The following is a 27876-nucleotide window of genomic DNA, read 5'->3' as shown; positions in this document are numbered from 1 at the left end:
GTTTGGCTCTCTTGTCATGAAATGGGTTGCACATTTTTCATGCTTAGGCTCAGACGGGGACCACGTTCTGTCCTGTGTGAGCCTTTCTTTAAAAACAAACCAATCAAAAATCTTTGGACAGCTGAATTAAATCAAGGAAACGCTTTCCGGTGTGAGGGAAGCGGAAGTCCTAAAGGCACCGAAGGAGTGGAAAGTTGCTTGAGCTTGAGCAGTAATTCTGAACTGGAAGACCTTAAACCTTGGCTATATTAGTACAAAATGAGCAAAGGCAGGACTGTAAGGAGGGAGCGAGGGTGGCTTTCATTGACCTCACTGGTTTATAATCCCATCAGAACAGAGTGGACAACATACACACGTTTACACAGCCTTGGAAAAGGCTGTATCTGGTCATTCTGGATGTTTATAACCCTACTTCTCTCATATAAGGTTTTGTGTAGCTGGGGGTCAACAGTTTAGCTATTTCTGTCTTGTTTCTCTGCAGAGAGAGATAGAGAACTCAGTGTCCTCTAGTTGTTTTAGAGTATATCCTCCAGAATGTGTGAATTTAGCCGCCTAGAGTGGTCTGTTGATCAGATAGGCGGGATATAAATAAAATAAATAAATAAAATAAATAAATTGTTCTATTTTAAAACTCAAATATCCCCCAGGGGGGCAGTTCCAGGGTCTCCTTGGCATGCATGTTGAATCTGTCTGGGTTTCATAGCCTTGCAGCTGTAACTCAGCCACAAACACATCTTCTTTTATTACTATAGATTACTATGGTTTCAAAAGCCACAAGGTCCCAATGCTAAAGGGTGAAGAGTATTGCTTGGATCGTTTAAGGGGCAGGGTGATTTGGCTGGAGGATGCTGCCCTTGGCTCATGAGAGACTTAGCACCAACCCAAGAAGCTCATGCTAACCAGGACAGCTCAACAACAGCCATCCATGGCTACCTGTTTTGTGGAGCATCTGGAAAGGAGCTGTGGCTGTTCCCCTGTGTTTAATCCAGTTAAAGCAGTGGACATTTTGAATATTCGGTATAGACCCGGTTGCCCTCCCAGGTTCCATCATCATGGGATCCCCAGGCCTGTCTGCTGATAATGGCCAACACGTTATAGCTTGTAGGCTGTGACTTAAAAGGATGTACGTTGTGTCCCAGTTGTGTAACAGAGAATCCAGTTGGCCATCGGTTTCAATTCCTCTGGTATTTATTGTCAGAATATAGAAATTTTATAGGCCTGAACATGTATAAGTGTTTCATTAACGAGCTGCCATTGTGCACAGATGTGAGAATGCTGAATCACTCTGGAGATGATGCAATGTCTTGAAACAAGAAGAAGACCAGGTGCAAAGGATGAAGTCATCTGTCTTCTGATTGGACTAAACATGCCATGTACATGTATATAAGTAGACAGTGTCTTTGTGTCTTTCTCTTCCTCCTCTACCACTTGCTGCAATGCATTATGCCCGTTTGTATAAAGAGCTCCTGCCATGCTGTTGAGATGCCTGCCTGTAAATATCTGTAAATTCTTGTAAATACAACCGTCTTGCAACAAAAGAAAAACTTGTGTCTTCAATAACTCTGCGTATTTCTACTGTCGCCAAATCCGTGACATTTATTGCATTATAAATACTCTTTGGGGAAAATGGTAAGGACTCTTTGTTAGGGACTGCATAAATATGTAATGTCCCTTTGTTTGAATCAATGACGAGTGTCGCGTAAAAGACCCACGAAACTTTGTGGTGAAATTCTTCCTTCTGTTTTGTATTTCTAGGTGGAAAAAGGGAAGCATTCCAGTACCTTCCATGACTCTTGACTGCCATCTGTTCTGGACTCTACGCACTTGATTTGAACTCATCAGAGGGTCTTTAATGAATCCATTTTCAAGGGGGAAAAAAGTAGTGTTTCCTTACCCAGGGCTTATTCTTTTGAAGTTCACCTAACAAGAGGAGAAAGTATATTTCACACTGCTGATCATTTCCTCTCTGTCTCCTTGGGCGGCAAACAGAAAAATCACCGTCGCTTGTTTTGTTTAAATGTGTAGAGGAGAAATTAGCAGCTGTTCAAGAAGAGCAGAAGAAAAATATACCTGAAGTTGGCTTATTATTAATAATAATATTATTATTGTCACAAGGGGAGAAAATAGACCACCCATGTTTGAGTCTTCAGTTGTTCAGTGGCCCAACAATGACATTGATTCCTTTGAACACTAAAAGTAATTAGGACAGCTACTGGTAGCCAAAGATGATTGTGCAGAAATAGCACAGTGCCGTCTGCTTTGGCTGACCTCAGTTGCTGACCCAAGGCAAAAAAGAGCCTCACAAGATGCTCGCCGTTCGAAAGAGGAGCCTCAAAGTCTTCACATTTGCCTTACTTTTCGTCCTCACCATCACCTCCTTCTTGCTCAACTACACGAACAATGCCCTCACGGTCACCTGGGACCCCAAACACTTTGTGTACCAAATTTCGGAGCAGTTTAAAAAACTCATGAATTACTCCTGGAGGCCGTGCGGTTGCAGCACGTGCGTCTCTGAAGAAGGAGTCTCGCTCTGGTTCGACGAGAGGTTCAACCAAACTATGCAACCTTTACTGACCGCCCGGAATGCCTTCATGCCCGAAGACAGCTATAAGTGGTGGCTGGTAAGCAGGAAGGAGCGGGAGGAGGCTGGTTGAAGATCCATGGGAGCGGTGGTCCAGAAAAGGAGAGACTAAACCTATAAAGAGCTATTTAGCTACCATGACACCCAATTCCAGTTTTCTTTCATGTGAGAAAAGGGAACCACAAGACCTAGTCAGCCCCCATGTTCTTTTTAAATGGGTTAGAGTATTGGACGATGACTCTGGAGTAGAGGTGGGTCTGAACCACTGGTTCAGTAGGTCATGCTAGTTTGTTTATTGGCCGAACAGGCGTATGGTGTTTCAAAGCTCCACCGCCTCTGATGGGCACTCACTCAGAGGCAGCATCTGAAGGATACAGGGCAGGGAGGCCCGACCGCTGCCTCCAAATGGATGCCCACTGGAGGAGGTGGGGCTTTGTAGAGCTGTTCAGCCAATCAACAAAGCAGCACAAACTGCTGAACCAGTGATTCACGCCCATCTCTACTCTGGAGACCTCCGTTCGAGTTCCCAGTCAGCCGTGACACTCACTGGCTGACTATGAGCCAATTGCATATCTTCTCAGCCCGGCTTACCTTTCAGGGTTGCTGTCTTGAGCAGGAAGAGAGGAGTGCCCCATACACTTCCTAGAATGATTTGGGAAAAGGCGAGATGTAGCAAACTATAATTGTACTGTCACAGACAAATTCGGTCAAGGAGTGATGCGTCATGCAGCTGTGAGAGGACGGCATTCGTGAGCGCTGCCCAGGGTTATATTTTTGGGATTGCTGGATTTCCACACTTGGGGCATAACCCTTGTGTAGGACCTAAGCGTGGAAGGAATGAACAAAGGAAGATCCATGCTGGATCAGATCAAAACCCTACATCTGGTCTTAAAATCCCCCTCCCAGATGCCACCAAGAGCCGTATAAGCAGGACGTGGAGGCAAGACCCTATCCTTATTTCCCAGCAATGGGCATTCAGAAACAGCCTGCACATAGCTTCCTCCATAGCGTGTGGCCACTCTTGGGAAGGTGTCTTGGGTTAAAGTCCTCCCCCCACCCCTTTCCACCCTTGGTCAGACCCTTTTGAAGACAAAAGTTTGGTATGGGATATTCTGGGAGGCTCTAAGGTTAAATCAGGAATCTTTGAGATCTTTCCCGGAGAAAGGACGATGAGGGTGAAAACACAAGTTGGAAACTAGAAAACTCAGCAAGAAGAAAACCGACCCGCACCACAACTAGGCAGAAAGTTAAGTTGCCTGGTTTTACAGGAATGTTGTCTCCCCACCAGATCTTGGTTTTGTGTCAATCCGTCCTTGAAAAGTTCCACGCCTGTAGTTTTCCCGGCATCCAAGGGACCTATTAAATTCATGTTGACAGCGAGAAGCCAGCCCGTCCCCTTCCTTAAAAAAATCAATACCATTAAAAGCAATGACTGGGTTTTTACTGCCTCTGGCTTTACCAACTGACTTATTTTGGATTCCTGATTATAATTGACTTTGAGGAAAGAACAGCTGCTGAGCAAATTTTGTTGCTTGTTTATACATGTTCAAATTTTGTAAGGGAAGACGCAGACAAACAAAACATGGTCACTTAGAGGTCCAGGGGTGAGGGTTTACAGTATCACAATGTCTTAGCTTGCCCTGTTTTGCCAGTGTACTGTATAATGCAGGGACACCATGGAGGTAGCAATCATGGATATGGTGAGCCATATGGTCCTGAGATGGAAATTGATCAACTCTGAGTGAAAGCAAAGGTACAAAGTTGTTCAACTTTATGGTAAGGTGTTGGGGACACTAAGTGTGCCTCCAGTAAAATGCAAAAGTGTACTGCTTATATACTGCCTCATAGAGATTAAAGCACTCTCTGGGTGATTTACAGTTTAACTATGCAGGCTACAGATTACCCTCTGGGTATACAATTTACTGACCTTAGAAGGATGGAAGGCTGAGTGAACCTCAAGACAGTGATCTGGGATTGAACCCAAGTTGTGAGCAGAGTTTCAGCTGCAATACTGCAGTTTAGCCCTGTGCCATGACTATATCATGATGGGAGTAAATAGCAACCATTTGCTTATATAGAAGGTGTGGAGGTGAGCTTGGGAGTATTGGTGAGTGCCTAAGATGATGCAACAAGTCATTGTTGAAACAAAGCAAACAGAAAGAAAGCAAAATACATGTAATCTGTTTCACAGGTTCTTGTTACTGATGACTGACATGAAGCATAATGTATTACACACCAATTACTCTCAACATTGTTGTTGTTGTTGTTGTTGTTGTTGTTGTTGTTGTTGTTGTTAGGAAATCACTAAAAATGGCCCTAATCTTCCAATTTCAACAGTCACATTTCTGAAGTAACAATTAAATGTTGCTCATACTGCATCACATACATCATCAATGTTGTGATCATTATGTTGAAAAGTGAAGATTGTCTGTTAAAAGTAAAAGCAAATAATGATGTTGCTATCAGATTTTATGAGACCCTAATCTCTCGTAGTCCCACCTTGAGCCCCATTTCTTGCAAAAAGGCTAGATATAAAGTGAATAAATAAATAAATAAATAAAGTAAACCTAGTGAGCAAATGCTAGAGCTTCTGGCTTGGAAGACGGACTTGTCTCAAAAGCTTTGATGGAGACCAGGGATTGGTATGAGACTTGATCTGGCTTACTGAAGTTCAAGAGTTGCCGAGAGAAAGATTTTGTGCTGTTGAGGTGACTCTTCTATCCTTCTCCACAGAAACTGCAAGGTGAAAGAAGCCCCAAAGGTATCAACGAGACCATCCAGGAGTTGTTTGAGATCATTCCTGGAGACGGAGACCAACTTTTGGAGAGAAGCAGCTCACAATGCAGGCGATGTGCCGTAGTGGGGAACTCGGGCAACCTTAAACAATCAAATTATGGCCAAGACATTAACAGCCACGACTTTGTCTTCAGGTGAGTAGCTGCATGGAGTTCATCAGCATGATTGCTCTGTCAAAGCAAAGGTGTATGGCGGAGGTGGGCAAAGAATATAGCCTATGCCCCCCATGCACTAGGATAGGGCCATCAAATAGCATCCAGAGATAGATCATCTGGGACAGACAGATGGCAAATGTTAACTATTCCAGTACATTTCAAAATGGAGGAGCATTGTTAGGGAGGAGAGTGTTGGTTCCCAGGGCAAAAAATGTGGGTCCTCTCAGGATTTCAGTCAGGCCCCCTCAGTTTAGCACTCTACCCTTCCCCAGGGAGCCATCGCCAGAAAGTTTTGTAGCTTTTTGTGTGTCCCTTGCTCTGGTCTCGCCACTCCATCCCCTGATTCTGGAAATTTACCACAGCTCTCAAACCCTAAGGCTTTATTACTGGAAGTAAGACTGCAAAGCCGAAATACGCTATTGTTTGAGGGCTTGCAGAATGCGACCCCAAGGAAACTCTGTTTGGCCGACCTTGACTGAAAGAATTGATTTCGATAGATTACTATTTATTTTAGGCATTTTCATGCTGTTTTCACTTTTAAAAAATTCCAAGTCCCTTTATGTTACGAATTAAAAAATAAAAAAAGATGGGGTGATCAGGCTAAGTAACGTGGCGCTGGGTTTCCTCCCATTTGCCCAGTTGAATTTCTCCTTCTCTTCGGCTCATGCCCTGTCGTACACAAAGCAGCTTAAATAGTGGTTGGGAACTCAAAAGGCAAGATGCCATTTGACCACATTCAAATCACTTCGAATGTTGTTTTTCTAATTCTAGAATTCAAGGTGGCTTGGGAAGCAGCTTAGTCAAAATTGAAAGTTCCCTCCACCCCGCTGAAAAGAACCAGCTAAGCAATTCCTAGTTCCTAAGTTGAAGGCCGGAGGGAATTTCTCTACAAAGAAATTCTTGTTCTTGAAAGCTATTCCTGTATATGCTTTGATCAAGTATAAACTGCTTTTGAGAAACGTGGCTGTCTTACTTGTAAGTCAGAGTTCCATCTCTGACTTTTAATATTTGATGGCTGTGTGGTTACGGAAATGATGCAACTTTTAGAAGCAAATTACTGTTAAGTTAAGAAATCTCCAGAGACATTATCTGTTGTGTACAGAGCTGCACTAAATGCAACCAGTTTCTTAACTTACAGCAATTTGCCTCTAAATATTATATGCCGTTTGCATAACTGTGCAGCAGGATTTCAGCTAATATAGCCATATGTGGTAAAATAATACCAATCCAGAATCAGAGCATAGAAATGTTACTTTTGGGGGGTACTGTAGCTTGCAGAATTCCCCAGGCAACATGGGCACGGGCTATGTTGCCAGGGGGGATTCTGGAGGTTGTTGTCCAATAAAGTAACTTTTCCAATCTCCGTTCAAGATCCACATTGCATTGCTAAGGTTGACCTATTTCCCCTTTTCTCTTTCCCTCCACCTTCCCTTTCAACTACAGAATGAACAAAGCCCCAACGGTCGGTTTTGAGGAGGACGTCGGAAGCAAAACGACGCATCACTTTGTCTACCCAGAGAGCTACAGAGACCTGGGGGAGAACGTCAGCATGATCCTTATCCCTTTTAAAACTCTGGACTTGCGCTGGGTCACCAGCGCCCTCACCACGGGCACCATCAACCAGTAAGTCCATCTGAGGAGCAGGCAGAGAGCCGAGAACTCAAGCGGAACCATCCAAAAGACAGGAGCCACCCACCTGTCCTTTCATTAACCTTTCTACATAGTAAGGTCACCACAAAATGTCTTTTGCTGTTGGCTTTACATTCACTGTTCATGCCATATTCACATAGCTCAAAATAAGCTTTGAATAATTTGTCTTCGATGGTATTTCACTCTCCACCCTTCCCCACCACCCACGCGCAACAGGAGGTGGAGGGAACTTGAACAGGACACGTGATGGGTCCCAAAAGAAAAGAGGTCTTAGTTCCATACGGCAGCTTCCTCAGCTTTAAATAGTTTCCTATCTCTGATCACTGATCAGAGATAAGAGCAGAAGAAGCTTATAGAATGGGATAGGAAACTGCCATGAGCCTTATCCCATAGACACCTCTGTGGTCTACCTGCTGATATCTCTTGCAGAAAGTTATTCAGAGTCACTTGGTGGAGAAGAAGGAAGAGACCCACCCTACCTTTTAACTCAAACTTCTATATGTATGTTACAAGGACATTTCAGTTTTCCAGGTTTCGCTCCTTATAGCCAAAAAAGCACCAGGAAGATAAAGGATGAGTATCTGTGAGGGTAGCCTTCTGTTTTAAGCAGTCCTCATCATGGGCACATAGGTATTCCTATAACCTTCCCCAACCTGGCATGCAGACGATGGGGTAGACAACATTGTCCATCATCCCCAGCTACCAACTTTGTATGGACAGGATGATTGGGGGGGGGAGGTTTGAAGTCCAACTCATCCAGAGGGCTTCCAGATTGGGGAAGGCAACACATCCTTTCTAGCCCACTTGAGACCAAAAATGGAACCATCCCCCTATTTATTTATTTATTTATTTATTTATTTATTTATTTATTTATTTATTTATTTATTTATTTATTTATTTATTTATTTATTTATTTATTAGATTTCTATACCGCCCATTTAGAACGTGTCTACTGTGGTGACTCCTCCCCTTGTCCCAGGCATGGGAACCTATGTCCCAGAGGCTGCAAGCAGGCTCCAAAGGTCTCCAAATATCCTATCTCCGGAGCCCGCACCCCCAAAAAAAATCCCATTTGCCCATCAAATAAAAATTCAGACTCAACCCAGACAGAACAATTGCATCTTCAGCAAGCGCAGTTCTATAAAGCATCTTCCAGCTCTGCATCTCTACAAGGATGATGATTTTATTATTTTATTGTATTTGCAAAATTCTCTTTCAAATACCAGCAGTAGGTTTTGGCCGCTTCTGGTTTTTGACATCTGCTTTGACCCCTGGAGTCTGCTCATCCCTCCTTTCCACTTCCAGGAACCCTGGTTCATAAATCCACGTTTGCATCTCTGAGACTGCCATTGTACTCCTTGCATTGTAAATTTCCTGAGTGGAGCTTGGTAGGCCCTCATTTAGCAATGGGAAGACGACCGCCATCCAGATGCTGATGTCTGAATCGTCCTGGATCAGAACCACAGCTGTTTTACAGACTCAGTAAATGAAACGGAAGGGTCAGGGAGGCACCAAAGAATAGATATCAGATGGAGAGGGAGCAGGAGAATTTTAGCAGTCTGCAATTGCAAGAGTGAGCCAAATTGGGAAGGTTAGATAAGCAGAAGAGGAGCTTAAAGACTTCAGTGCTCCCGAAGTAGAGCTTGGTAAAGTGAATTTTGGAACTACAAATCCCAGAATCCACCAGCCGTCAAGGCAACTGGCCCTGCTAGCTGGGGTTCTGGGCACTAGAACATAAAAATGTAAATTGACCATGCTGTATGATGAGGTGTTTGACTCCCAGAGAAGGGTATGTGCATTATTCATGGCCAGGATGGCACAGGCGCTGTCCAATCAGTAGCCATGGGGCTTGCACAACCACATTCCTCATTGCATTTCCATCATCATGGCTGAGCTCTTTTAGAAGCAGGGCTAAGAAGCACTTTTTCCCAGCAGCAAATGGTGTTTCTAGTTCCAGTGAAATGAGATATCATAGCAACAAACTAAACAAAGATCAGGGTCTTGGGCTTCCTGCTTTCCTAACCCTGACAGCCTCGGCTCTCAAGATTCCTTGAGAACCCATTGCAGCCGGATTGACTGACGGAGACGATTCAGCAAAGAATTTGGGAAATTCAATTTGGGTTTGCAACTTGGAATCAAGTTGCCCCTGCAGTGGAGCTGGCACTGCCAATGGCTTTAGAAGTGCCTTGCCCTGTCCTTGTAGTGGATGATCATTAGGACATCTAGGAGGGAAACCAGAAGCTGACCTGGACCACAAGTGGAAGAGATGCCAAGGTCATAACCAATATGTGTCTATTAAATCTAAACCTGGACAAATGGGAACGGGCTCCTTTTAGCCATGAAAGCGGACCAGTTGATGCTCATTGCATTAGTTGTGGGCCAACTGATGCTCTCCCAGTGGCCTGATTTTGCTTCCGATTGCTAGCTGCTTACCACTGATTTATCACCATAATGGGGCCTTGGTAGCCATGCCTATTCCAGCTTTTAGGTTAGCAAGAAGAATACATAAAGACATTACTGTTCTTCTAAGGACAGCCTGCTGAAATTCTCCAGTCTGCTGACAATCCTGCCATGCTAGGTCACCAGATTAAAAATGAAATGAAAGTTTCATGATTAAAATTGGTCAGATCTCTTATTGCAAAATGAATCATCTCTTTTGTTGAAGTAAGACACTAACCAGCTGTCTGTAGTTACCAGGAAGACACTTGATATAAGCTTTGGGCTTTTTTATTATCTGTACAGTCATGAGATATGGGTGGCTATTTTTAACTTAACTCTCATTAAAGGGTTTGTACACTGGCAGCCCAATAAATCAACCTAGCCAAGAGATGGGGAGTACTGTACTTTGGGTGTTATTGGAGTGGAACTCCCATAAGCCTATGATGAGTCATAGCCAATGGTGAAGAAGCCTGAGAATGACAGTCCAATAGCACCTTGTAAGCCATCTAATTCCAGAACTTGGAAAATTAGTTTTTTTGAATACAGCTCTCTGTATCCCCAGGGATTCTTGGAGTTAAAACTGAAGAAAGCTCCATATTCTCATATTTTGGGAATGTACAGCTCCCTGTGTTACCAATCTCTACATTCCCTGGCCATGAACTTAATATGGAAGAACTCAACAAATCAAGCAGGCAGCGAAATCACAGCAATATGAGAAGAACCTTCCTAGATTATATCAACAGCCCATTGACTGTTTCCCGTAGAAGCTGGTCAGATGCCTTCAAAATGCAGCACCTGCCAGACATTAGAAGATAAACCTATTGTATCCTTGTACCCTTGGCATTCAGTAGCATACCATCATTCAACCCGTGGACCGCACAGGGAATGGCACAGCTGATTGTGATTTGTAGATTCTCCTAAATTTATTAACCAGCATTACTACTGTACTCTGAAAGTTTCATGAGTAGGTGCTAATCCAACCAAAACAGAGCAAACAAAAGATAGAGGCTGTGCATAAAGTAGGTGAAGAAACCAGCTCCTAGATCATTCTGGTTTTGTCCCCATTCTCCTCCATAAGTATGATAGGAACAATAAGTCACAGTAGTACATTTCCTTAGCAATAACCATGTGTCATCAAAATTCTGACTCATGGAGACCCTTTTTCAGGTTTTCCCAGTACAGAGTTCTCAGAAGTGGTTTATATATATATTTTTAGCATGTAACTATTTGTCCATGGCATCAGAAGACACAGCCCAGCCTGAACATCTCTGACTAACGCAATGCACGACGGTGGTGGCAGTAGGGTGCAGAGATGAAGTGATAGGGTTGCACTGGTGGGGGACTCAGCTTAGGAAATGGCAGCTCCTGACATGGACAACTTGTCTACTTGGGAGAATTTACTTGCAATGGGTCCAAAGTTCTTCTCTTCTGACACTAGAAAACCTGGCTCCCTAGCCACAGAGATCAGAGTATCTGTCCAGAGAACGCACAGAGATGTGCTCAGTCCGGAGTGGATAAAAAACAATGGTTAAATTAAGAAAAAGAAGATTTAAAGATTGTAAAACCTAAATCAGCTTTTTAATTTTAATCTCTTTTAATTCTTAATAGGGGACGTGGTAGCGCTGCGGGTTAAACCGCAGAAGCCTCTGTGCTGCAAGGTCGGAAGACTAGCCATCACAAGATCAAATCCATGTGACAGAGTGAGCTCCTGTCGCTTGTCCCAGCTTCTGCCAACCTAGCAGTTCGAAAGCATGCAAAAGTGCAAGTAGATAAATAGGGACCATCTCGGTGGGAAGGTAACGGCATTCTGTGCCTAGTTGCGCTGGCCACATGACCACGGAAACTGTCTTCGGACAAATGCTGGCTCTGTGGCTTGGAAACGGGGATGAGCACCGCCCCCTAGAGTCAGACACGACTGGGCTAAATGTCAAGGGAACCTAATTCTTAATATGCTTTTTTAATTGGCTGATAATTTTAAAGCTGAAAAGTTCTCACTATAATGTAGCAACTCTAAATTCTAGTTTTATGTGATGACACTAGGCACTCAGATAATCTTTTTCTTAAAAAGTGGCAGTGTACAAATATAGCTTACTAGTCCTCAGATAGGAGACTCATTTTTGTGGGGTCCTCTGTATTGTTTATTTAGGTTAATCCCTTTGTGTCACCTAGTACTCAGTTTGGGGGGATAGAATCAGAAAAATGGGCAGCTCTCAAACTGAGTTTGTGTCTCCAGTAATAATGGCACATTGATTGATGGACTGATTAGCATATCCAAGATTTCCTCTAATACTTAATTTCCTACCCGATGCAGATTCTTTCAGTGTGGCAAATATCCTTCTGCAGTTTTGTGTAGAAAAAGGCAAGTCTTTAACAAAGTGAAAGCAAAGTGAAGAGGCTTCCAATATTGTACAGTACATTTCTTTGGTCAGTTTTGCTTTGCAAAGGAAGAGGGAGTGCTTTTACCCTTCCTCTCTTCCCTGGCTTACATATTTTCACTGTCATGTCAGACTATTGCAATTTCCCCTTTTTTAAAAAAAATATTAAAAGCGAGCCTATAGTAGAAGCAGTGAGTGCCTGTGGGAGGCAGCCAGCATGAGGCAACAGATACAGTTTATACCAACAGAGGCATTCACGTATGCTGAACAAATGGAAAATTAATCAATTTTACATCCACATTAAAATAAATGACCTTCTGTTGGCCCAGTAAAATACCTCACTTCTGATATTTAAAAGAAAGAAAGAAACCACAATTCCTGGGCAAGAAAAAAATATGTGCTTCCGTGTAGCTGAGGTTTTTAAAATAGATTTTATTTAAGCAAAACCTGATTCAAGTAGTTGTCAGTGTGACTGAGCCTTAAGTGACATAAGTAGCATAAGCAAGGTTACTGTTTCCTGGAGGGAGGGATCACACAATTAAACCAAATCTTTCTGAATAGTGATTTCAACTGTGACTTAAATTACACTTCCATCGTCATCTAAGAACTGCAGAGCTGGAAGGGACCCTATGCATCATCACGTCCAGCCCCTGTTCAGAAGGCCCAGTGGGGAATTGAACTCCCAAACTCTGGCTCTAAAATCAGATGCCTAAACTTCTGAGCTATACAGTGGTTCCCTTTTTTAAAAATCCATTTAAGCTGGATTCCCCTTGCAGTACAAAAAGATGTTCTCCCAATGCACTTTGCTCAGCTTCTTTTCCTTGTTAATGCAAGTGGGACATGGGGAAAAAATGATTTTGTAAATAGCAATGGATGCATGGAATAGACATTGATCTCCCTATGGCACATTATCTGACTGTGTTTTGTTTCCTGGCCGGGGGAAAAGCGGGAGCAAGGAAAAGAGGAGAATCCATACTCTCTGCCATGAAATTCCTGCCTGTAAAATCATCAGGACAAGGGAGCAATCTAAATAAATATAATGAACTGGAACCATGGCTGAAGAAAGCAAAGTAATTTAAAATATAACAAAATCAAGGCAAAGATTGTAATAAACATGAACTGAAACATTCAATAAAGATTTGATTTGGGGTTTTCTCAAGAACTCCTGACAGGGTTTAAGGAGGCACTGGTTTCTCTTAGTGGAGGGGTGGTTTTTTAACTGGCAGTGACTTCATCGAGACCAGAATGCCAAAGACACTTCTGGGCCTAACAAAAAGTGTGAATTTCACCAGGATTGTCTCCTAAACGTTTTTCCTGCTTCTCCCTTTCCTGTCCTCTTGAGCAAATATAGGAATGCTATTGTGAAGCAGGACGTGCAGAGTTTCTCACCATAAAAAGGCTGAGAAAGAATACTAAAACCAATGTGTATAAACATTTGAATGACAGCAGAGAAGCTCACTCAGTTGTTAAAGGTGAATTGCTCACTTGCAGATACCTGTTAGAGTTGCATTAATTTTTTTTTCTCCAGGTTTCCTTTCTTTGCCCCCTCCGTCCCAGAATAAAGACGCGAGACAGTGATATGGATTAAATACGGGCCACACTCTATAAAATCAAATCACATCAATCTATATCTTCAAACGTTATCAAAAGAGGGGGCCTGCTGTAGTGCGGAAACAGGTGAAGGCAGGGGAATCCAAATACCCCCTGATCCGTCATTGGGCGAGTCCCCGGCCACAGGTTCCAGCAGTCTTAAAGACAGCAGGAACCCGACCGGCCGCTAATAAACACCTCCAGACCTTAAGACATCCTTAATTGATGGCTGTTGGTCCGGAAGTGGCCCAGCGCATCTTCCCCACACCGGCCCTGTAATCGCACGATCCGCAGAGCCGGGAGGTCGGATGCGCTGTTGGCTTACCTGAATTACAAACGGGACACACCGAGACTAGCTGTTTTTTCGCATTACCTGCCAATGTGACCAAATCAACCACCACCAAAAATGCCAACAACCCTTTTCCAGTGTGGGATAGGCGAAAAATCCCCACATCCAAAAGCCAATCAGGATGAAGGTCAAAAATTCCTATCCGGCGACCATAAAAAGCACACTAGAAATAGGGAGGGCGGGCGGGTGCCCGAACAGGAAAGAGGGCGATCAAGTGGGAGTGCTTGCTTAAATAACCGCACTCCCACACCCAAACCAGTCACGTGACCTGGGACAGTCTCGCGCCCATCCAGGACGTTGGGGCAAACGCCAGCTATGCTGTTCCAGGGCGGCAAACTGTCCGTCCAGCAGTTGAGACCTTTTCTTCGAAATGAACCAGCTCTGCATTTTTATTTCATCTCTTACTTAGAAAGTTTATGTTTACTGAAACCCTGAACTTAGAAATGACCGCATGTTTTTATTACTATTTGTTCAAATCATTCAGCTTTTATTGACTCAACTATGTCTTTCTTTAACAGCACATATATTCCAGTTCCCCGTAAAATAAAAGCAAACAAAGACAAGGTGAGTTATTGCTTTGATCTGGTTAGAGTCTGGAATTTCTGGTGGTTGATATACCACTTCTCTGCTCACATGTACAAGCATACCTCAGTTTACAAACACCTCGGTTAACATAATTTTCGGTTTACGAATGAAAATCCATTGAAAATAATGCCTCGGTTTACAATTTTTCTTCACAATACAAAGAAAGTTTCCCCGGAATCCATTGCACCTGGGAGGTTTATAGCACTGCCCCCATGCATGTATCCCTATGGGAAACTGTGTTTTCCGTTTATGTATTTTTCGCATTACAAAATGTCCCAGAGAATGCATTAAATTCATAAACGAAGGTACGGCTGTACTCTCTTCCTCCTCCTTTTCCTTCCTACCAGTACCAACACTGTACTGGAGACTTAATTTAATGCTTTCATTTTTCTTCCAGTTTTTGCATCCAGCCTAGCAAAACTATGGTTAAGGTGGTTCCCCCTAAGATTGCAAACCATGATGTTATGCATTTTTGCACTGTCATAGGTTTAACAAAGGCTTGCAGTCTTAAATTGCTTCTATAGGAGGCTTTGATCCTTCAATTTTATAGGTTTTCTCCCGCTTGTAACCTCCCCTGTTTTCCAATTACTCCATCTGTCAAGGAAGGAAGGAAGGAAGGAAGGAAGGAAGGAAGGAAGGAAGGAAGGAAGGAAGGAAGGAGCTGATGAAGGAAGGAAGGAAGGAAGGAAGGAAGGAAGGAAGGAAGGAAGGAAGGAAGGAAGGAAGGAAGGAAGGAAGGAAGGAAGGAGCTGATGAAGGAAGGAAGGAAGGAAGGAAGGAAGGAAGGAAGGAAGGAAGGAAGGAAGGAAGGAAGGAGCTGATGAAGGAAGGAAGGAAGGAAGGAAGGAAGGAAGGAAGGAAGGAAGGAAGGAAGGAAGGAAGGAAGGAAGGAAGGAAGGAAGGAGCTGATGAAGGAAGGAAGGAAGGAAGGAAGGAAGGAAGGAAGGAAGGAAGGAAGGAAGGAAGGAAGGAAGGAAGGAAGGAAGGAAGCTTAGTTCCTGCCCCTTCACAGCCCCATGCAGATACTGGAAAACTTTTTGGACTCTTAACTTCCAGAATTCTCCTGCAAGCATAACAATGGGTGCAGTGGATCAAAAGCTTAGCAGCTGTAGTCCAGAAAAAAGTAACTTTTCCCACCTCCTGTCCCATATTGGTGAAATTTCAGACAGGATAAGCTAAATCAAGTCCAGCCATTTGAATCTAAAGCTGTTAAAAGTTTTATTCAAAGGAAAGTTTGCAAGCTGAATTTGATCAAGTTGAGGTCAAGGTGCAGCTCTAGCTCCACCTAATGGCAGCTGTGAGAACTGTACCTCTGGTGATTTGCTCAACAACATGTTGCTATTGATTTGTTCAAAGTGTCGCTTGTAATTCTCTTCCTCCCTCATTTTCTCCTCGCACTGAGCAATGTGTGCAATTTTGCCTTCATTTAACATGGAGTTATTTTTTGCCAACATACATTTGAGGGGTGACTGCTGGACTAGGATCATAGAGATCTGGGTTCAGATGCGTGGAAACTCACTGGGCAGAAGCTTCTGATTTTGCTTCCAATTACTAGCTGCTTACCACTGATTTATCACCATAATGAGGGAAGATGGGGCCCCGATAGCCATGCCTATTCCAGCTTTTAGGTTAGCAAGAAGAATACACAAAGACAGAACTGTTGTTCTAAGGACAGCCTCAGGGGTCCCATTGTACTGCACTAATGAATTTGAGTTCAGTGATCTCGAATCCAGGGAAGTTCATCTACTTCCAAATATCTTTTTAATACAGTGGTGCCTTGCATTACAACGATAATTTGTTCCAGCGAAATCGCTGTAGAACGAAAATGTAATACGAAAAGAAAAAATCCATTGAAACGCATTAAAACCCATTTAATGCGTTCCAAAGGGCTGTAAACTCACCGTCCAGCGAGGATCCTCCATAGGGCACCCATTTTCACTGCCTATGCAGTGAGAAATCCGTCCCAGAAAACAGCGGGGGGCCATTTTGTTTACCCGGTGGCCATTTTGAAACCACCGATCAGCTGTTGGAAAATTGTCGTTTTGCGAAGAATCAGTTCCTGAAGCAGGGAACCGATCATTGCAAAGCGAAATTCCCCCATAGGAAGCATCGTTTTGCAATCGCAAAAGGGATCGCAAAAAGTTCATCGTAATGCGGTTTCATTGTTAAACGGGGCAATCATAAAGCAAAGCACCACTGTAGTTTCTTTTGCATTTGGGATTGCATCCAGAAGTTGAAAAAAAATGTTTTCTTGAACCCTCTGTGATGGGCCAGGTATCTTCTTCTAAACTCTAGTTCAAAACAATGACTGTTTCACAATCTTTGAATATTTGCAATGAAACTAACAAGTCATCTCACTTCTTTCTAAGCAGATCCTGGTTTATCATCCCGTCTTTATAAAATACGTGTATGACAGCTGGTTACAACACCATGGAAGATACCCATCAACAGGCTTTCTGTCCGTCATATTTGCCCTTCATGTCTGCGATGAGGTGCGTGCAAAGCTAAGCTTCATTCTCTAGACCAGTGGTCCCCAACCTTGGGCCTCCAGATGTTCTTGGACTACAACTCCCAGAAGTCTTCACCACCACTTTTGCTATCCAGGAATTCTGGGAGCTGAAGTCCAAGAACATCTGGAGGCCCAAGGTTGGGGAACACTGCTCTAGACTACAGATGCCAGAGAGTTTTGTTTCCGTTTTTTAAACTGAAACAGATTCAAATTTTTACATAAAATATTTCAATATCCAAAAATGTACTTGTAACGGAAAGAATTTCAGGGCTTTGAGCACTTTAATCTTGAAAGTGAATCCCTATAAATCATGCTAATGGAGGTCTGCCACATTTTTTTTCTTGCAAGTGGCTTGTGATTTTTAATGCATGCATAGAATATTAGTTCTATATATTAAGGGCATCTTATACTGTATATGTTGCAGTGACTTGACTTTTGGGGATGTTAGAAATTCACCCTGAGTTTCAATCTTCACTTTACAGAACTTATCCAAAGTGTTGAACCCTTATTGCTCAAATAGGTTCTACACCATACATACCTCCTGTAAATTACAGACTAACATCTGGAGTGGATTCCCGACACACCAGGAACTGGAGCCATAGACCACCACTCAGTTCATTTTAAAAATATTTCTTTACAAAATGCACATATCCCGTATTTTGGATTGAAGTCAAGGGATGGCAACCCTTGACAAAAATCTGTGCAAGACTTGATTTTATACCAGGGGTAGCCGAGTGTTGTCAGTACGGGGTCCAGATTTCTGTCCCCACAAGTCACCGTGGGTCTCTGAAACCCTGAAAATGCAAAACACACTCAACCACAATGAAAAACATAATAAAATCAAAAAGAGCAAATGGCCTGACATAAAATCGAAAAGCAAATGGCTTATGCTTTGTTTGAGGCTGGTAGAAAGAGAGGTTACGTACGAATTAAAGAATGTATTGTTGGGGACAATTTGGAACCATTCATGTCCCCCCTCATGCAAAAGCAACGGGTAGCATGGCTTTGTCGCCATGACGACTTCCAATCTGTGCTGGCACAAAAATATTTGAAATCAATAAAATACATTTAAAAGCTAGAATTTAACAAAGATTCTTTCTCTCTCTCTCTCTCTCTTTCTAGGTAAGTCTATATGGCTTTGGGGCAGACAGCAAAGGAAACTGGCACCATTACTGGGAAAACAATCCCTCGGCAGGGGCTTTTCGTCAGACGGGCGTCCACGATGGGGACTTTGAATCTAACCTCACATTGACTCTGGCCTCAATTGATAAAATACACTTCTTCAAGGGAAGATGACCCTGGTTGCAAGCCAAGCAGTGATCTCTACCTGCAGGGATTACAGGTAAATTTACGAGAAGAAACAAGGATTTGGAACAGTCAATATCTTGCGCCTCAGCTGATGAAGCCACCACCGACTGCTGGATCAGAATGAGCAAGCAGTGTCTCTCAGCACCATGAATCGGCCTCGATTTTCCTTTGTTTTTAACCGATGATTGAAGGATGTGGTAAAACTCCTTTGAAAGTGGTGCTGGAAAAGACACGTCCCTGCTCCGTCCTTCTCTTGGAAGGTATTTTGAAGCTGGAATTTTGCCTCACGAAAGTTATAAAGAAAGCCAGCGGATCCCCCTCTCCTTTTCTAAGAGCGTCCGAATACATACCTTGGGTTTTCTCTGAGGGAAAACATAGCAAAAGAGAAGCGAAAGAAAGAAAGAAAGAAAGAAAGAAAGAAAGAAAGAAAGAAAGAAAGAAAGAAAGAAAGAAAGAAAGAAAGAAAGAAAGAAAGAGAAAAGAAACTAGCAAGGTTTCCATCCTGACGTCAGTGGATGTGAAATATTTTCTCGATTCAAGATTACCTCAAAGGGGCTTATTTTGTTCTTGATCTTCTCTCAAGAGCATCTGTGGCGTGGCTTGCTGGCGCCCATTTTGTATGCCATCCAATTGTAAATTTTTCTCTGGTGGGCGCCTTGGCACCAGCACGCACTTGCCGGCATCTGGAAAATTTGTACAAAACTCTTTCATTTTCAGATATTATTTTTGTGCAAAGCATATTATTATTAATCATCATAGCCATAAACAAGGATGAAAAGCAGGAAGGGTTTGTAAACGACGATCATGGAGTAAATTAGTCGATATTGTTTACCTTCTTGAAATATCCTTCCGACTGCTGCTTAATCTCTGATTTCTCTTCTAATACAGAAGGTTTGACTGAGCTATTTTTATATTTATCTTTCTCTCTCTCCACACACACACACACATGCCTGTCACTGACATGTGCCTTTACAAAATATCTGGACCTTGAAAGGAGAGGGTAATTTGTCAGTCTGACTCCCTCAGAAACGGAAGCCCCTACTTCAACTTCTTTTATAGGAAGTAAACTGACCAAAGTCCAGTTCTGCTCTATCACCTCATGCTGTATCCACACCTTTCTTCTGTCTACTTGAAATGTTCTCAAACTGTGAACCAGTGTGTCGGTTTCCGTTTTCTTTCCTTTTTTAAAGAGAGGTAAACAAGTTTGCTTTATTTTGAAGAACATTTAATTTTTTTAAAGGTGGGGTTTTGGCTTCTTCCCTCCTCCCCTCCTCTGTTTTTACAGCTGTGGTTGACCATTGTGATGGTGTTGGTGCAGAAGGAAAGGTTGTGTGTTTGGGGGGAGGCATTGACGATGCTCTGGATGCAGAGCATGTGTAGAATTCTGGGATGGTATATTAATGTTGACACCTGGATTCAAGATGGAGTTCCGTATTGATTGAGGGCAGGAGAAAGTCCCACTGGACTGGATGACGTCTATAAGAGCACTCTCGTTAGCCATCTAAAGAACACGAGATAATGAACAGTCTTCAAGGCGCCGTGGCATCAGGGGAGGTCTTGACTGCAAAAAGAGAAGACTACGGCACTCTGGAAAATATTATCTTGTGGTAGGCAAAGTGGAGGAGATGGTTCTTGGGAAGGCAATCCAAGAAGAATTAATCATGATAACATTAAGAGGACGATTGTGTGAACAGAACCATTTTCAAATTACCTCATGATACGCGGCATAAGACCTTCTGACACAGTATACCCTGAGGGGGGAAACGAACAACATGAGATGGGAGTCTTTCTTCAGAAACGTTCTTCCTGGAATTTAGATGACTGTGTCATGTGTGTGTGTGTGTTTTTTAAAAGAATTATAAAATATACAAATATAGGAGGAGGAGGATAAGAAAAGAAAAAGAAAGCTTTCTGGAAATCTTACCAGAAAATTTTCTTTGAAAAATTTCTTTCGATAATGTCTCCTTTTCAGGATCAAACTACATCCTGGCCGAGATTCCAGTTGTTTAGCATAATGAATTCCACTTGAATAGGCGGATTGAATCAATGGATCAACTCCTCTGTACTTTCTGTTGATTCAAATAGCTAAAGTAAGTTGCAGTTAGAGTAGACCCATTTGAATTGATGGAGCTGGCAGAGGAATTCCCCCCCCCACCGCCCAATCTCCATTCACTGCATCAACCTCCTCTAATGTGATTCCCTATACTGAGTGGCAGGATTTTGGCCAATATGATAAATGTGTTGTTCAGACTGGCCTGCTTAAACTTCCTATTTTTTCCCCAATCAGACTATAAATTGGGCTGCACCCCAAATTAGTTGTTCTCCATCAGGCTCCTCTAGTTGCTTTTTTTCTTCAGAACAGAAGGGGCAGTTACCATATCAATTAGGACTCCCACATCCGTGAATACTGAAATACGCAAATTATAGCAAACACTATTTTAACAATCAATATTATATATAACATGGTCTCTGGCTCCCCCTAGTGGCCTGCTCTGGTAATTACATCATAGATATATATTTTTCAAGGCCTCTGGCTCCCTCTACAGGTCAGTTCTGGTAACTTCATCTTTAGAAATACATATTTCTAGGATTTTTCTTTTAATATATTTAATGGTTTCAGACTGGAAAAGTGAATCAGCAGATACTGATTCCGTGAATACAAGGGTCCTGTTGTATATATTAAAAACAATGGCATCTAGGCTCACGCTGGCCAGGCTACCAGTAAGTTACGTCTTCATATATTTTGTGGCATAGACATAATTCAAGCTGTCTTTCAGTGTTTCAGCAACAATATTGTCAGCACTGGAATTGTTTAGGTTCTGTGGTTGGTTTGCCAGCTTTTTTGCTCATCTCCACGCTTGTGCCTTGAACATCAACTATTTCTGTAGAATTAATGGGTAACAAATATTCATTCTTGCCCCTGAAAAGAAAGGCTGTATTGCCAGTTTGGAATACCAAAAACAAATGACAAAAGATGTCATATTTTTCTCCCCTGAAGAATAAAAAGTTTAGCATTTTCCCCACTGAACCAAAAAAAATTGCAGTCTTCTCCATAGAAAAGGTTGCATTTTGCAGAAAACAACATGTTTTTGACACAAAATACAAGCTTTTTGCACACAAAAATTAGTTTCACATCCCCCACCCCAAAATATGAAAAACAAACAAAAATGCAAATAACTGAAGATTTATTTTTCAACATTAGAAATGAGTTTCAGCAGATCACGCTCCCATTAAAAGCACAAGACCGGGTCAGTATTTTTATTTATTTTTTTAACCTGAAACTTTAATCCTTGGCAGTGCTTTACAACATTGGCTCCTCAGATGTTCTTGGACTACAACTCCCAGAAATCCTTGCCAGCACAGCTAGTGGTGAAAAGGCTTCGGGGTGTTTTAGTCCAACAACATCTCAGGACCCAAAGTTGAGAACCCGTGTTGTAGGTCAAGAATAAAAGTCTTAATAAATCAACCTGAAACTAGAAGAACTGCAGCTAAAAGCTGAAATGCTTGATCAAGTTGCGTGCAAGAGGAGAAGCTAGGAGTTCCAGAGCAAAAAAATGGTTTCTAAAGATCTTCTTCAACCGCTGGAACCAGGAGGAACTGGGTTCTGTGAAATAATGGTCTGGATTTTTGAAACACCATTTCTTGAAAAGTGAACCACAAGTGGAAATAGATAACAGTTTTGAAAACGAGCCTAATTTTGCTCTCAGCAAAGAAATTTAACCATTGTCCAGTCATGTAGCTCAGCTGGCAGGAAAGGAGGACGGTTCTCCCTCCCACCAGGAGTTCCTTTTAGGACCTAAAAACCTGCTTTTGGAGAGAAATTCTCTCAAGCAGGTTTTTGGCACCACTGAGAAGGACAACGGAAAGGGGGGGAAGGACCCTAAGCCTCAAGGCACCTGCAAGCATTGAATTTATGCTGTGCATAAATTCAGTCAAAAAGAAAATGAGGTCAGTCAAAAAGAAAATGAGGTCAGTTATGGGGGAAATGCTGTTCAAGGCACAGATTCTGACCGTAGAATGCAATTCCCAAAGAACCCGTTACTGTCTGGCCCATTCTCACATAAATCCAAGGTTTCTTTAGCCAAAACAGTTAGCCGTTTTAAAAAATGAAGCAAAAATGAAAAACTTCTTCCTTTTGTTTTAAAAAAATTGTATTGCCAGCAGCAGATTCTGCAGTATTTAGTTGAGTGGAGATCAAGTGGAGATCTTTATTTGTTTCATGCCAATCAAAAAATCTAGGAAGAGAGCCAGGCTTTCCTTTGCCATCGGGCGCGATCCCGGATGACGTCTTTCAGTCAGGGTAGAACAGCCCTGTCAGGAAAGGATGGCAATTTTAAACTTTCCTTTGGTGAATTAACTTCCCTTTCGTCCCCCCATCAATAAGAGTTCTGAAGTACATTCTAAAATAGCTGTTTCCCTGGCTTTCTGGATGTGGTGAGGAGTGGGAATCTGTGGTAGTATTTTTGTAAGAAAATTAAACAGTGTCATTTTCAGAAATCAAAGAAGGGTTATTAACTGTGGATATTTTCCCCTCTTTGTCCCTCTTTCCTTTTTTTTTTAAATAAAAATAGTGCAATCCTCTGACAGGCTCCAAAAACATGTCTCCTTCCAGAGGGACGGGATAATGGTTCCCATCGTCTCTGGTCCTGGTGCTGGCTGGAGGTGATGGGAACTGTAGTCTAAGATACCTGATGGGCATTTGGCTGGATGAGGCCAGTTTGCTTTATGAGTTTTCTCCCGTCCTTGTGGCGTTTCAAGAGTCCATGTAAACAAAGACCTTTCACTGCTCATGAACCCAAAAGCCGTTTACTTCTAGACCACATTCTTTTAACACAGGGGAGGTTGTGACCTTCTAGGTTTACTTGGACTCCAGTTCCCATCATCCTTGACCCTGACATGCTAAAGCTCATGTGTTTTTAAAACATTGAACCACAGCTGTGGAAAAAGCTTCAAGCCTTGATGGTTGGCTATCATAGCTCAGCATCCTGAAACATAAAATGTTGCATTCCAAGCATCCCGGGTTCAACCTGTGACTTGGTACGTTGGACGTCACCGTCCTATTGGTTACATTTGGGGTCCTGGGAGACTGGAGTATCTGGGGAGAGAATGGAGAAGGGGAGAGGGGGCACCAGTGTCTGAGCACTCAATGGCCATATTGGTTCCACATTGAGGGGGGGGCAGTGCTTCGTTCTGTCTGGGGAGGAGTGATAGGAGGCAGTATCTGTGCTCAGGGAAGTGGGTTCACACCCTTCAAGAAGGAAATATGGATGGGCATGTTCACATTCTTCCAGCATTATTATTGTTAGTATTAGTATTAATATTAATTTTTGGTCCCATACATTTCAGTATTGTGAGCGAAATCCCCTGATTAAGGCTCTGATCACTTCCAATTACTATATATAATACTGAGCTAGATACGTTGATGTCTATGTTCCTTCTGGGACTTATATTACTTTGTTTTATTTTTCATTTTAATTAATATAAAATTAAGCTTCATACTCTTGACCTGTCTTTCTTACCAATGCAAATGATGGCCGTGAGTGTGGATGGGTTTTTTTTTTTTTTCAGACCTTAGAAATGTTGCTTTTGGGGAATACAGTTCCCAACATCTCCCCCCCGCCCCAAGCCCAGCTGAGGTATTCTGGAAATCGTAGCCCAAAAAGTACATTATTCCAAAATTTGCTGATCATTTGTCTCTGGAAATGTTCTCTTTTTCTTTTCCTTCTTCTTCTTAAAAATGAATCTCATATTCCTGTTTTTATGATCACTCTTTTCAAATGAAGGAACACTTTTTAAATGACATCTTATTTATTGCTCATATTTTCAATATGATACAAATGATTTTAAAATTAAAATTTTTGTATTACAGTAACAAGTCGCTTGGTGGGTGTCTTTTTTATTGCATGAGTTAATGAGATCTTGCTTGTGGAGGGCATCAGCCACGGCCCTCCACGATCAAGGAATGACCGTAAGCAGATCCTTGATTTCTTGAGATTGTCCACTCCTGCTTTCGATCTTGCATACCAGAGAAAGAGCATCTTAAGATGGCAATTAGATACATACTATTTAGATTTTTTTGGACTCCAGAACCCAGAATTCTCCAGTCTAGGAATTCCATCTGAAAGGCCCACACCTACTTTTTGCTCACCTGGAGAACGGCCTAGCTCAAAAGCCCCAAGGCCTAGTTCCAGCCTAGATTGCAGTTAAAAATGGAAGCTGCCATCATACTAGTTTGGAGATAAGTACTAGGACAGCTTTCTTTTTTAACAGGAAGCTAGGCTGGAGCTGGGCCATGAAACCTTTGAGCTAGCTATTTCCCTGGGTGAGTGAAATTTAGATGTCTGTAGGTGGCAGTCTATCAGCTGGAACTCCCAAAATGGGGAATTCTGAGAACTACAGGCACATTCCTAGTAGCAAGAGCACCTTGAGGTGAGCATCACTTGTGAAAACTGTTATAAATGCAAAAGCAGGTGATCCCTTTATTGAACCACTGGAAAAATCAAGTAGATTGTTGTAAGCTTTTGATGGTAATAATATATCCCATCTTCCTCAGGCAGTTTCAAAAGTTTGTTGGCTATGGTTGTTGTAATACATGCCAGGTAAGCACTCTTGAGCAGCATGTAAACAGCTTGTGGGGTAAGTGGGTGGAAATTCCCCTCAACGAGCATTAAACAGCATCTTAGAATTTGTCTCTGTATCACCTGCTTCTGCATCTGTATTGCTGTTTTACATCACGTGGTCTATTTTTAATTTTGTGTGAAAACTGGTTACCATGAATTTTGTGTGAAAACTGGTAACCCTAGAACTGCCCATTTCCTAAGCATGTCCTTAGTGCCCATTTATCTGGGCCAGATATTTAGCTTATATTAAAAAAAAATATTTGCTTGTCTGTTACACTGGTACGCCTGTATCCTCACAACAACACTGTGAGGTAGTTTAGGCTGAGTGTTACTGGTCTGTGGCACCCAGTGGGGTCCATAGTCAAATGGGGATTTGGACTCAAGTCTTCAAAGTCTTACTCCATCCCTCTAAATCGCTACACCACTCTGGAAATAAGAACAGTCTCAGTGGAATCATGAAATGCCACAGTGGTTCACACAATTGATAACCCAACATGGCCTCTTTATCTTAGAGCCATGTGTAAATGTTTGGCCACGTCATCTCTGTATTCTCACTCCTATGTCTGAAGAAGTGGACCATCTTCCACGAAAGCTCACATTAAAATATAGCAATTGGTCTTTGAGGTGTCATAATGCTTTTCTTTAATTTCTTGTTTTGTGTCTTCCACGTACAGTAGTGCCTCACTTAGCGATTACCTCATTAAACGATGAAACTGTTTGTTGATGAGGTTTTTGTGATCGCTTTTGCGATCGCAAAACGATGTTCTAATAGGAAAAATTAGCTTCACTATGATCGGTTCCCTGCTTTGGGAACCGATTTTTTGCTAGACGACGATTTTAAAACAGCTGACTGGTGGCTCTAAAATGGCCACCCGCTGTGCAAAATGGCTCCCTGTTGTGCTTTAGGACGGATTCCTCGCTATACAGGCACCGGAAAATGGTCACCCTATGGAGGATCTTCGCTTTACGATGAGGTATTTAGCCCATTGGAACACATTGAACCGGTTTTCAATGCATTTCAATGGGCTTTTTTGTTTCGCTTGATGAGGATTTCGCTTAACAGCGATTTGAACGGAACGAATTATCCTCGTCAAGCGAGGCACCACTGTATAACCGATCGATTCCACAGTTTCATCTGAGAAGGTGCAGAACCTTGAAGAATGACATGCGCTGAGCTGAAATTTCTTGGAGAAGCCTTTGGGACTTTTTTCCTCCCCAGTCTTCTAAGAATAGATTACTTTTCAGTCCTCCATCCTCTCTTTAAAAAGGTCTTCACCCTTATTTGGTGCACACTTCCTATCAGCAACACCACAGTGGGCTTAATTGAATGACTAGGAAACTAGCTGGCATACGCCACCAGAGGGCACAGTGCTTCTTTGCTCTTGATTGGCTATGGCGTGTTAGCATTTCCTTTTCCCACTAAAGCTGCATTTCTTTTTCCGTCAAGTTGCTTTTTCCAGCCCTCAAAAGTGCCAACATTCTGCACTGGTGAAAAAAGTGACAGCTCTTTCAGCTTCTGCATTCTGATGCAAGAGCGAGAGGGCCCGGTCTTTGATCTTAAGAGTCAAGTTTTGGAATCTTTTCCTTAGATCTCATGGTTTGGCCCAGAAAATCAGGTTTAGGGGTTCCTTCTCAAGTATTAGAATGCGGCTTCCATTTAGTAATGATAAGAGCCTTAGAACTGCAGAGCTGTAAAGGACCCTATAGATAATTGAATCCCGTCTCTGCCAAGGAGGCCCAGTGGGAATAAAACTTACAACCACTGGCTTCCCAGTCAGATGCTTAAACTGTTGAGCTCTCATGAAAACACGTGAGTGTCAAGACGTCCTCCTACAGATGCACCAGAGATCTGCAGTACAGTAAATCCATATGTGCTTCTGGCCCAACTTTGTTATTGCAAGCTGCAGTTGTAACATTTTTGAAGTTCTATGGGGTTACTGGTTTACTTAGATATCTATTGATGAGCCTTGTAAAGACTATTTCACAAAATGAAGTCTCTTACGGCTGCACAGCAGACAACATGAGCGATTATAACAAAATGCTACAATTTTGCAACCAGGCCCTTGGCAACCACACCAACACAAAAGTTGCTTGTAGAATTTCAAAGTGTCAGTGTCCTTTTGAATGTCTATATGTAGACAAAAGACCAAGATAACTTAACTGGGTTCAGTATCCACTACACATGCAGAGTCTTCAAAACCCTAGAATAAAATATCAATTCAATTGTATATACATGAATCCACTCAAACATATAGGAATTATATCTTGACCATGTTGGCAAGAGTCTTAGCAGTCTGAGTGGCGACAACAGCTCCCGTTCTTTCGGATCCAAATCTCTTACTCGCAGTCTTGCTCTTTCTTAATCCCACCCCCTTTGGGCACAACCAATATTTCATAGGAATTACACCTGCTCCTGGTGTCAAAAAGCCAAAGTCTATGTCTCCAGTTTTGGCCTTGAAATTTCTCAGAATGGACTGCTCCTGGTTCTGCAACCCTACATGAGGGATGTGGGGGCCCAGGTATAATGGTAAGGGCTGGTCCTACCATTAGGCTGAGTGAACCAACAGGCTTGAACAACAGATTTAAGGAAGAAGGGGCATTCCTCCGGCTCCTCCTCTTGAGCCCTTTCCCATTCCCATTTTGGGAGGACCAAAATACATGTGCCACACGGTCGGCCCTCCTCCTCGATGCAAACGACCATTCTCCAACCTTCAGAACCAATGAGCGACCGACCCATGACTGACTGTGTTGCTTTTACTTTCTGATTTCCTCCAGGTCAGCAGTGCTCAACCTACTCATTGTTTGTTTGTTTCTTTGTTTGCTCAGAGGTGGGCAACTCATCCTCCTCCAGATGTTCTTGTACCACTCCAGCACAGCAGTGATGCATTGGAATCAACTGCAAACCTTTTTATTTATTTA

General features: G+C 42.5%; 1 protein-coding gene across 5 annotated transcripts in view; it reads left to right on the top strand.

The window, feature by feature from the left end:
- ST3GAL1 (ST3 beta-galactoside alpha-2,3-sialyltransferase 1) overlaps nucleotides 1-24212 on the top strand; it is a 124278-nt gene extending 100066 nt beyond the window's left edge. For all 5 annotated transcript variants that reach the window (XM_072999363.2, XM_072999359.2, XM_072999362.2 and 2 more), the window contains 6 exons: nucleotides 1756-2621; nucleotides 5315-5511; nucleotides 6976-7155; nucleotides 14454-14499; nucleotides 16893-17012; nucleotides 18152-24212. In XM_072999363.2, coding sequence (XP_072855464.2) covers nucleotides 2307-2621; nucleotides 5315-5511; nucleotides 6976-7155; nucleotides 14454-14499; nucleotides 16893-17012; nucleotides 18152-18325 — 1032 coding nt within the window. In that variant the 5' untranslated portion in view covers nucleotides 1756-2306 and the 3' untranslated portion in view covers nucleotides 18326-24212. The remainder of the gene's footprint in view (nucleotides 1-1755; nucleotides 2622-5314; nucleotides 5512-6975; nucleotides 7156-14453; nucleotides 14500-16892; nucleotides 17013-18151) is intronic.
- Nucleotides 24213-27876: the final 3664 nt, after the last annotated feature.

Source organism: Pogona vitticeps, chromosome 4 (genome assembly GCF_051106095.1).
Source record: "Pogona vitticeps strain Pit_001003342236 chromosome 4, PviZW2.1, whole genome shotgun sequence".
In the NCBI taxonomy this organism is placed as follows: Eukaryota; Metazoa; Chordata; class Lepidosauria; order Squamata; family Agamidae; genus Pogona; species Pogona vitticeps.
The sequence above is the reverse complement of the archived record's forward strand: the minus strand, read 5'-3'. Positions and strand labels throughout refer to the sequence as shown.